The sequence below is a fragment of the Cottoperca gobio genome, chromosome 5 (assembly GCF_900634415.1).
Source record: "Cottoperca gobio chromosome 5, fCotGob3.1, whole genome shotgun sequence".
NCBI classification, from domain to species: domain Eukaryota; kingdom Metazoa; phylum Chordata; class Actinopteri; order Perciformes; family Bovichtidae; genus Cottoperca; species Cottoperca gobio.
The window spans coordinates 4194878-4206853 of NC_041359.1; the positions used below are offsets into that span (position 1 = coordinate 4194878).

The 11976-nt window shown below is 40.7% G+C and overlaps 1 protein-coding gene across 2 annotated transcripts; it reads left to right on the forward strand.

Moving 5' to 3' along the window:
- Window positions 1-2140: 2140 nt before the first annotated feature.
- bin2b (bridging integrator 2b) lies at window positions 2141-10958 on the forward strand. 2 transcript variants are annotated; one of them, XM_029432763.1, is made up of 13 exons: window positions 2141-2227; window positions 2616-2790; window positions 4596-4676; window positions 5570-5624; window positions 6072-6166; window positions 6906-7001; window positions 7127-7234; window positions 7344-7429; window positions 7719-7794; window positions 7931-8013; window positions 8144-8813; window positions 9579-9671; window positions 10474-10958. In XM_029432763.1, the coding sequence occupies exons 2-13, from the start codon at window positions 2698-2700 to the stop codon at window positions 10585-10587; spliced, it is 1650 nt and encodes a 549-aa protein (XP_029288623.1). In that variant the 5' UTR covers window positions 2141-2227; window positions 2616-2697; the 3' UTR covers window positions 10588-10958. The 2 variants fall into 2 exon arrangements, with proteins under 2 accessions (XP_029288623.1, XP_029288624.1); XM_029432764.1 differs by lacking the exon at window positions 2141-2227 and having other exon boundaries at window positions 2235-2790; window positions 10477-10958.
- Window positions 10959-11976: the final 1018 nt, after the last annotated feature.

The window sequence follows — 11976 nt, forward strand, 5'->3', positions numbered from 1 at the left end:
ATTGTGGTAGCTCTGAGCATTCCATATTTCTATTCCTACATTACGTTATAAGTGTTAGCCATGAGCAAATAGTCGGTTATGTAGCGCCATCTGCCGGTGGAAATAGTCTATGACAAGTAACAGGTGCACGTGTATCCCCATACAGCTTCTACTCAAGGGCTCTCCTCTTCTCCACAACCAAGTATTTATGTCCCATCATAGGCTATTCCAGTTATCATGTCAGTATTTAAATTTCCATTAACATAATAAACAGATTCAACAGAATATGGACCTACTGTGATCTAGAGACACTGCATAGATTTACCGGAGGACTCAGACCACTTATATAATAGTGATGGGAAGTGTTAGACTATACAATTAAAGTTTACCAATAATTTCCCTTTAAATCAGTGTTGTTGCATAATGCTTTCTGTTCACTGTTAACAATGCCATTCAAATAGTTGAGTACGTTTTTAATTTAAGAAGAGGGCCCTCCATCGTTTTAGTATTGCAACTTTAAAACAGGTTAATAAAAAGAAATGATCGTAAAGCAGCCTAGGCCGATATATCCTGACTTTTAGTCCCTAGTACGGGTCAAACGCCTAGCCTCAAAATTTGAAGTTTTAGACCCAAATAGGGCTTCTTTTTAAATAATCTTTACATATCTTCCCTCAGAGCCACATAAAACACATTACAACAATAAAATAATGGCATTAGCCTAATATTTACATCTTGATTCTAGTCAGGACTTTATACCATGGTCATGAGTCCATATCCCTCCAGTTCCAGCCCATCCCCTTAGGAAAACCCCATTCATCATTTAAATGTTTTCACATTATTTCACAATCATTATTTTGCTCATTTACCTTTTCAGTTGTATTTTCTGTACATTTCCTTTACCTACATGCATCTCCTCCTCAGGCCGTGATGTATCAGATTACTTTAAAATGTAATTAGTTACTAAATACAAATTACATGGCCATTTTTGGAAATAGTAGAATTTAATGACTAGTCATGAGTTAATAGTATTGGCTTATCAGAAAAAAAGTTTCACAATTGTAAAGTTGCTTTATTATAAAGACGTTATCAAAAATATAATCAAGTTATCCTTAAGAAAATGTAACTATAATCTGATTGCATATCTTTTCAAATGAAATCTGTGATGATCATGTTTACTTATTTTTGTAATCTGATTAAATAATCCCGATTACATGTCATTTTTTACTACCTAACCCTGTTAATGCTGGACATTGATAGAAAAGTAAAAGGAGCTCCACCCCTCATAGATACGACTATAAGCGGGACACAACATTTTCGAGTCATTTTGTGACTCTTTCAGTGACATTTTGCGAGTGAAGCCCAGGAGGCCCCTTGGATTTATACACCAAAATCAGTGGCTTTTCCATACACATTTACACATGTTTTTAGTCTATATATTCAAGTTAATTGTATCAGGCGGTTAGGGAGCTAAGGGTTAAGGACACAAGTCATTTTCTATGATACATTACTGAACATTTCAACATGTGCAGTGTCTTGCTTCCTTAATGTGAAGAAGGACACATTGGGTTGGGTCATAGGCCTACATGTTAGTCATATTACTATTGTGAGGAACAGATGTGTCAACAACAGCCAACTCTGCAAACAGTGCAGCTCAGTAACCAACACGCTGATGAGGTCATTTGATATTAGTATCAGAGTTATGAAATAGCTCATTAGAAATTACATGAATCAAAATTCAGACAGGATAATGTGATCGTGTGTGCGTCATAGATATGTAGACCTAGATATGTTTTAAATAAAGTGATAATGGATGACTTTATCTTTAATCAAAACCACTGCCACTCACCCTACACCAATGGCAAGTTTTTGAAAGTGTACTCAATAGAAATTTAAGCAAAACATGTTAAGAAAATACATCAGAATCAGAAATCCTTTATTGGTCCCACAACGGAGACATTTGCCTTGTCACAGCAAAAGAACATATGAAGTAAAGTGGCGAGTACACAATAGTTAAATAGAATAAAGTAATATAAGGACAAAGTACATGTTTTTAAAACAGATGGGATAAATACTTATTTTTTATTACCAATGTGATAAGGTGCTGTACGGATTTAATTGAATTTCTTTCATTTATTTATTTTTACTTTAGTTCGCCACTACCGCTACCCCTCGGCTCGCCTGTTCACGTCACGCTGCTGAATCAAGTACGCATCATCTGAGAAGCCCAATCTACCCACATAATATTCAGGTGAGTGTCGTTGAATGACTTCCACCTTTACCAGATAGATAGCCGATGGGAGCGGAGCGCAGTTTTGCAACAGTGTACACGATGTTTGCTCGACACATCAGCACACGCAGAAAGACTTCTCAATAATTCCTCCGACAAGTTTGAACAGGAGCAGACTGCGGCTGCTGATGATGTAAAGCACGTCATTCCTAACTGGCTTTAACACCGCCTGTTTGTGTGCAAGGGTGTGTGTGTGTGTGTGTGTGTGTGCGCGTGCGTGCGTGCGTGTATGTGTGTGTGTGCGCGTGCGTGCGTGTATGTGTGTGTGTGCGCGCGCGTGCGTGTCTGTGTCTTGACACTTATATTGTTGCTCCACCTCCATCGCCTTGAATTAAATTCGCATATACAGCCGCCGTCAGGCAGTTTCTCAAGAGGAAGCAGACAGGAGGCGGATTGCTTTTAGTGAGGAGAACCGAACAGAACATTTCACGATGGCAGACAACAAGACGGGTCCAAACCTCCAGGCTGGAGCTGGATTCTTCGCCAAACGGGTCCAGAAGTCTTTGAATCGAGCTCAGGAGAAGGTGAGATAAGGAAATCTAACTTTTTGAAGCTACTTTGGGTCCGTTTAACTTCAGAACTGTACAGTAGGAGCACTGCCATTAGTTTGGTATAACATAGACTTATTCAAGCTTGTTTTGTCGTCCAGCTTTATCCTGCGCTTGTATTAACTCATTAGAAACCCTGCTGTAATGGTAAACAGACCTTTTATGTAACGTAATAAGGGTTTCTTTGGAAACAGAATATGAGGCATGTCTGAAAGGAGTGTATCTAATAGTATAATATTTACAACAAGGCTCCCAAACAGTGACGAGCTGCTCCTTCAGAGGATCGGTTTGATGTAGCGGTTATTCACTTTAGTAGATATTGGCAAATGATTTGTTAGAATGGCTGTATGCTTATGAAATATGTAGCTACTTCTCAGTGTATTGTTTCGTTCTGTGTCTCTGTACCAAGTTGTAACTCATAATGAAATGCTCCCAGGTGAGACTAGGCTATACAATCATGTCACGCCTATTTGCTGATATCCTAACAAAGTGACAATAAGAGAAAAAGGGAAAGCTGTCTAACCACATTCCATAATCCCTGTCTGAGTATTTTGAACGGTCTATATTTGAATGATTGCATTAATAAAACGGTAGCATGGACTCTCCCAATCTGAGCATCATAGTGTTGTTCAGCTGTGTGTGGACACAAAAGCTGCCACTTCCTGACTGTGCACTTCCTCTCGCTTGCAGAGCCTTTTTCACTCAGTTTGTGGTCGACTTGTTAGTTTTCTCTGCTCCACCTCAAAACAGCAGTTACACAAGTTTGCATGGACTCCTGAAGTTGAGTTGAGTCAGGGATTTATTTTGAGTAAAAATGGGAGTATAGACATAAAAATGAGAACCTTTTGTTGCAGATTTAAAGTTAACGGCATTCAGGCTTTCGAACAGCTGCATGCAATGGACTGTGAAGGACACTGTAATAGTTAGCCATGTGTGTCTAGTTCAGGGGCAGCATAGGAGTATGTGGTACTGTATGGAGGACTAATTAGGATTAATAGTTCTAGACGGCTAAACCCGCTGGGCCTATATATCCCTGTGTATCCTGACAATGATTACACTGTTTCTAAATGATCTATAATCTACTTTGACATTTCTGTACTGCAACTTCCTATTGGCTGACATTTACACCAATACCAATATATCTTCAATGAGCTGATAAGAGCCAATATATTGTCCTGGCCCATTATTAAAGAGTACGCAGCCACTTGCATTGCACTCCTATAATGCTGTCCGACTCAAAAAAGGAAAGGTCTCGGAAAACATCTAGCAATAGTGGTTATTTGGATCTTTGTTGATGGCATAAATAAACGTTGCTACGGTACTTATGGAGGTAAGCCCCTCTTCCTTTCCGGAAGATACTACAATTGGCTGGGCGAATATTCGGAAGTTGGGAAATACTCCAAAAAACACTGTAGCGACTGCAGTCTTGCGATTAACACCTTGAGTTTGGTCTGAACTCACTTTTAAGGTCACTTCTGTCCAACTCAAACTCCAGACTTTTTTCATTTTCAAACTTGCAGTCTTCAGCTCCAACTGACGCTGTCTCAAGTGACGTCCCTTGAGGACATTTACCAGATTGTGTGCAACTCCCTCTGAATCCACAAAAGGTTTTAAACAACACTTTCCAAATATGCAGTAGTACTCCCTAACCCCTACAAACTGACATTAATAAGTAACATTGTTGGAGGTCCCCTTTAATTAGTCTAGCTCTAGTAATCATTTATGCTAGGAATCCATGTCTATGTAATGTTACTTACTGTGCCTCTGCCGTCCTCTCTCAGGTCCTTCAAAAACTGGGCAAAACCATGGAGACAAAGGACGAACAGTTCGAGCTGTGTTTCCAGAGCCTCAACAAACAACAGGTAACCATTTCAACGCGAGAACAAGGTCTCTCTACATGTTAGTCTTTTGCTATTTACGGCAAGACTCAAATAAAGGTCATGTAAAGCTTTTGCTTTATGCCCCTTTTTTGAGGGGGTCAAAAAAGGGGCATAAAGCAAAGCCAAACATCTCCAGTTAAATGGAGCACCACTGAAGTTAAAAAACAACCACAGTGTTTTGTTTTTGCTGTTGTGTTGAGATGCCAGCCTTCACGTTCAGACAATCCGCTCGGCCATGACAACAGGAAACACTTAAGAGGTTACCCTCACCCTTATGAACTAATGACCTTGCCCCGTAACAGTTTAAAACAACATTTTAAAGCAATAAAATGCACCCTCACTCAGTGTAATACACTCTTGTTGGTTTGTTGCCATCATTAGCTTGTGTGCTAATGTTGGCACACTTTGGATAGATGTTGGAAATGACTGAATCGGTACACTGCCTTTATGTCTCATTTCTACTTGTGCTCCTGTTACACTGTGTTTGAGCATTCATCATTATCCCGTAAGTCACTTGTGGCCACTATTGGTCCTGTTAGGCAAAAGGTTAACTTTTAAACTGCTCAAAGCTCATTCAGGGAGACTGACAACAGGAAGGAAGTCTACATGCTGACAAGGCACGCTGCTTTCACTTCACCACAGCCATCACCACATGGAATGTTGTGATTTGATATTTAATTTAAACTCGACATTGTGGTCCTACAATCAAGGATCGCGGACATATGCAGCTTGGGACTTGATGCAGCCTGAAGCACACTGATTACAACATTTGGAGTTGTTAAGGAAATGATGACTCATAAACGTCTCGGATCGGCCATAGAGATACCGTTACAAGGTGTCACTGAATTTGACTTCTTTGTGTTTCTGCTATGTAGATGGATGGAAGCAGGCTGTTCAAAGATGTCAAAGCCTACCACGCAGCAGTGAAAGGTAGGTTATGAAAGCATTCACTGCACACACAGACCCCCCAGCAGAACACCACTCTTTGCCCAGTGGAGTTAGCGAAAAACAGGGAAGTGGATTCCTTCTATTCTTGGATCCTGTGTCGACTCTGGCAGTTGTGTCTGCGTTGCTATGTTGTACAAGCACAAATACAAATCCTGCAGTGAAAATGGCAGACGCAGCATTGCATATGTGATTCATGTGCAAGAAAGTGTTGTGTTTCTTGCTCCTGCATGGTGAGCTCCTGCATGGTGAGCTCCAGTCAGGAAACCAGTGTTGTTCTGACCTTCTCTGTGTGGGTGTAGCAGCAGTGCCACAAACCCTAAAAACAATACCACCACAATGCGCTGCTGATGTTAGCTGATAAGTTCCTTATGGAGTCATAATTACCTTTCTTTCTTTTTTTGTCCTACAATTTCCCGTTCCTTTCCACAGCCGTGCATGAGACGTCCAAGCGGCTGTCCCAGACGTTGCGAGACATCTACGAGCCGGACTGGAACGGAGTGGAGGATCTCGCTGTCATTACAGAGGTACGTTCAGAACGTGTTATTGTCAATGTTTGCTTGAACAGTCACCGCTCCACAAAGCCAGGTCATTTGATACAATCACTTTTATTTCAGCAGGTCAGGCTTACCTCCAGGAAATTTGTTTTCACCAAGCAGATTTAAAAAAGCTTGATCTAAGTTAGCATGAACATAAAGACTTTAAGGGTTGAGTAGGCCCCATTTAGCCAGCAGGCAAATTTGTACGAGTTAAAGTGGAAACAGACAACCTTTTAACTTCCTCTACTAGTCGCAGCGCAGAGACAACTGGATCGTTTTCCTTAGATTCTTCTCAGACTCTGAGCCAGAAGTCTCCACTTCAGTAGCACTTACATACACCAAGCTTCCAGTTTCATTCCCATCTACATTCTGAACGTTTCTCCAGATGGGTTTGTTCATACGTCATTCATAGCCTGGTTTATACAACATTTTACGGAAAAAAAGAGAAGACAAATGATCGCTGATGGCAGTATTTTCTGATTTATAGAGTAAAAAAAAGAAAATGTCCTCTGTAAAAACGTTTGACTATTTTGTATCAACAAAATGAAGGAAGGATTTTGAACCTGGTTTTATCCAACGTCACCTGTAGTATCTCCTCTTCAGGACACGTTTTATTATCTTAGACATATTGTGCAACATATTCATGTCCTCCTTAGCTGAAATAATGTTTGCTGTTTGGTTAAGTGTGTGTGTGTGTTGTCTGTGTGTCTGTCTGTGTGTCTCTTAGAGTGAAGACTTGCTGTGGAACGACTATGAAGAGAAACTAAATGACCAGATTGTCCGCACCATGGAGAACTATACAAGCCAGTTCCCTGAGGTCAAGGTAACCTGAGGCTTTTTAACCTTGACTCTGTTCTTTGGGCCTCTTGCATAACACCAGTCTGATTTTGATGGCAAACGTGGAGCTCATCCGTCTTCTCACTAAAGAAACTCGGGTCTGTGTTTCAGGAACGAGTTGCTAAACGTGGTCGCAAGCTGGTGGACTACGACTCATCACGTCACCACCTGGAAGCGCTGCAGAGTGCCAAGAAAAAGGATGAAGCCAAAATAACAAAGGTAGCTTTAGTTGTACAGTACACGTAGCACAGACATGCGTAGTGTTGGCTGATAAGAGTGGTTTCAACGGTATAAAAAAAATAAAATGAATAAATTTACTTTCAAACAGGCAGAAGAAGAGTTCAACAAAACCCAGAATGTCTTTGAAGAAATAAATAACGAGCTGAGGGAGGAGCTGCCTGTTCTCTATCAGAGGTATGTTTGAAATGAACACAGTCCTAGATAACACTTAGTGGAATCTCGTAGTGGAGCTTTGGATCATGATAAGATAATAAACACAGGTGAGAAAATCATTTATACCAGATCACCAGAATCTTTTTTTTTTTTTTCTTCTTCTTCAGTTGCCTCTCAGGGCTTCTGTACTTTCTTGACTGAAAGTTAAATAACTGTAGGTCAATTAGTCCAATTAGGGATTTTTTATTAATTCAAGAAGTATATGTGAATAAAGTGAAGGATAAACCTAAACCTGTCTTTGTGTCTGTAGCCGGATAGGTTGCTATGTGACGGTGTTCCAAAACATATCCAACCTGAGAGATGTCTTCTATAAGGAAATGAGCGTGGTGAGTTATTTCCTCACTCTCATACTAGTAATATGATAAGTAATAATAAGTCAATAAATGTGTAAAACAATGAGAACTCTTTGAACTGCATCGGTATATGATACTTAAGTTTGGTTTTTGCGTTGCAATGTTTCAGCTGAACCATGAGCTGTACAATGTGATGAAGAAACTGGAGACTCAACACTCGGGGAAAGCTTTCATCATCAAGGGTCTGAGCAGGTGAGGCAGTGGTTACAGTGAACAGCCATTTCTGTTCAATATGCTGGAGTCCTAATAATACTATTCAGGTAGATTTATAAAAGGCCACATGTAGAGATAAAAATAACAAATGTACTTTTTCTTCAAAAAGCGCCTCAAGCAGGTCAAAGAAGAGAAAGTCGCTGGTTATCTCCAATCCCATCCCCTGCAATACAGCATTCCCAACAGACCACGTCTCCATCCATTCTTCCACCGAAAATGGAAAAGACACTGCACCATCCTCCCCCGTCCAGGGAGCCGGCCTACCAGAGGGAAGCGTCGTCTCATCCAAAGACTCGTCAGACTCTGATCTCAGCTCCGTCGGCACCAACACGCCTAAGAGGCAGTCAGTATGTGAGCAAGAGAACAGCGACATAGGGAGTCTAAATCCAGAGGAGGTGGAGGTGGAGGAGGAGGAGGAGGTGGAGGTGGAGGTGCAGGTAGATGCAGAAGCTGAGCTTGCTACAAACCAGTCAGAAGACTCTGGGGTGGGTGTACCAAAGTCGGAGGCTGCAAGTCAGGAGGTGTCCAATCCCTGTGATTGTGCAGACAGTGCCCCACAGAGTCCAGAGCAGGAGACTGTGAGTGATCCACCATCAGAGGAGGTAGAGCTCAAAACGGCACCAGTTCCCGCCCCTCGCCTCTCCTTCCGCGCCACAGATAGACCCCCCCTCTTACCCACTAAGGACCAGGAGGAGACGGAGAAAGCATCAGCCAACCAGGAGACGGCTGACTCAGGAGATGATACCACTTCCCACAATCCACCAGGCTTCCTATACAAGGTACATAACGATGATTTAAGGAAGCATTTAACCCTTATGCCTCACAAGAGACACTTTCGGCTTTTTAATATCCAATTTTTCAATCAATTTGTTTGTGTCCATACATTTTGGCAATTTTGGAAGTTCAACCGCAGCTCCTACAATAAGATTATAATAAAATGTGTAGCCAAAATACAGACAAAAATGTCTTTGAAACTCATTTAAACCACAATTTGTGATCGCAGGGCCATTAGAGCATAAAATCATGAATTCTATTATATCAGACTTTTAATCTAGAGCTTCACAATCATAGTTTTTACTATTTCCCACCAGATTGAGCCATGTTCTCATGAAAACATGCTATTTTCTTCCTTTTAAAATTGTACATAGTCTCACTTCAACAGACTGAACAAAGACTTGGATTAGCATATGTTTTTGAAAACTACGATATATGATTTTAAATGTATTTACATTTCACAAAATACTTAACATCCGAATAAAACTTTAAAACTGAAAATCAAACTACAGCGTAAAATATTTATTATATTTTTTAACTTGACCTCTTAACACCAAAGAATTCAGTTTTAATGTATAATACTATTAAACAACACACACGTCATTCATATGATTTAATCAGTGTGTACACACAGAGCTGTTGAACATTTAAAATGTCCAGTCTGTGATCAGAACACACAACATATGTTTACCTCTTTGAAATTGGGTTGGAACAAATCTCACATCTCTTAATAATTTGTGAACTGACTTTACCGAACTGTTTTACACCAGGGGGTGGCGGTAGAGAGCCACGCAGCGTCTGAAGACGGCCTGCTGCAGTTTGAACAGGGAGACGTCATCCTGGTGCTCGCTGACACTCGAGAGGTTTGTGTGCATCCATGTACAGCAGAGCTCACTCTCTGAGCTGCTCGCTTTCTGATCCTGAATATGGCGTTTAGACAAGTACATTATGGGATTATATTCAGTTTGAGCCATGTATGCATTGTGCTGGCTTCTTTTTCTTGTTGAATGATACGTCTTCAGTGGTGTCAGTGGTCTGAGCAGGAAGTGTTTTTTAATTAAACATCAGCGGCTGTATTCACAAAACATCCTCAGGCTTAGAAGAAACTCATGAAGATGAGCAGCATGTCCTTTTCATTCCAGTTTATAAGGATCCAACTAAATAAGACAATCAATAACACCGGAGATGAATTTGCAGTTAATTATTAGTGTACGCTAATAATCAAGTCAATAATTTTGTTTCATGTATGAAATCAGTTTTTTATAATATTCTTATTGAAATGATTTTATTACATTTTTACATTAAATGTTATATTTATTTAAATAAAATGTAAACTTGAATTTGATTTATAATTTAATTAAACACCGTTGTTATTTAATGTAGTTTTTTATCTAATCTGATCCAATCCAGATCCTTTTTAGCCAGTTCTCTCTGACTCTCAGCAAAGTGTCTCAGCTGCTTGGTGAATTTGCTCCCAAGAGGAAACTCTTAGCCAGGAACCTTTTTAGTGCCATTCAGAGTCCTGATGGTGCAAAAAAAAAGACATCCTCTGAATTCATTGTCGGCCCCCTAGAAAGCAGGAAATCGCACCAAAAGTAAATCCTAACACTTGGTTGGATATGTTTCCTTAAAATGTTCCATGTGTTTAATGTTTGTGTCTCACAGCAGGAAGGCCTGCTGAAGGGGATCAGGGAGGAGAGCTGGAACCAGCACAGGGATCTACAAAATCATTCTGGGATCTTCTCGGAAAAACTCCTCCAGCCTGTGCAGGCAGAGTGAAGCAATAGTCACTCCTCAAGCTGTAATACTTTCTTGTTCCGTCGAGCAGTTCGGTGACGCACACACATTCGCACACACACACACACCCACACACGTAGGGAGTGAACCCATATGTTGTGGGTGCAGAAGCTGTACAAACAGATGAGCACAGGTCCCACGTGGGGCCTCGCATGCTACGATGTTGCAACTTGTGGAACAAGAGTGAGCTTTAGAACATCTTGTAACAGATGTTTGGATTGTTAAATGTTATAGTATTGTTGCTCTTATTGTATTTTTTAAAGTCTTTCTGTGAAACACTGTGAAACATGTTTTTTTTATACTGATGCTGTGATCTTGTGTAAAATGTCCTAATAAAGTTCTAAATAAGAGAAGAGGATGTCCTTCTAATATGAAGCTCTGCACATTTGAATATAGCAAGGTTCCTCATCCAGCCATTTGTGGGAATTTCCAATAACATTCAGTAAAAGGGATTTGCATTTTGTAAATAAAGGAAATTGGCGGCGCAAGACTTGAGATAAACAGCCTGAGCTTCAGAGAGGACTACAATGATTCACCACAATGGAATGTGAAAATATTGTCAAGACCTGGAAACTGAGACACACTGACACATTTACTGTGAAGACTTTATGGTAGAAAGGTCTGTGTTGTATAAAAACACGAGCTGGGGCTCCCTTCTAGTTAAGACGGTTCTACTGTGTGGAAATGAGAACCTGAAGTGAGTTAGTTCCTACAGATCAGCAGACCATCCATAGACACAGCCAGCTGGGTGGTGAGGTAACACCAAAAGGGGGAGTTAAAGGACAGGATACAGGTAACTGCAGCTACATGTATTCCTGTGCCATGGGGGTTTCATGGGTTTTCAGACAGATTGCTGTGATTGGCTGTTATGGTTTCGGCTTGGGTTTGGTGTGGTTACAGTTACGGTCAAACAGCTGGGACTGTCAACATGCCCACACTCCAGTAACATCATTTAGATGCAATTTCCCATCCATTCTATCCGAAGAACTGACGCATTTAGTCTGAAAACGAGACTAAAAAGAGTTTACAGCCATTCCTGTGGTGCTTAACACCAGTGAGCGAGCAGCACGCAGGATGTTAGAGCACTGACTATGGTTGGTGGTTATTGTGGACACAGACGTACAGTATCTGTGACGGGAGCGAGAGCTTTTCACTTTGTGTGGCTGATTGGGAGCTGTTGATGTCTACGGGTATTGTAAGTGCCATGAAAAGCTGTTTACTGATTAAAGGACCAGTGTGTAAGATTTAGGAGGATAAATTGGCAGAAACTGAATATAATATTCATAAATATGTTTGGGAGACTCTGAATGAGGTGTCCTTTTAGTCCCCCAGGAATTACTTCAGAAATGTTCAATCAAGGGATACTACAAA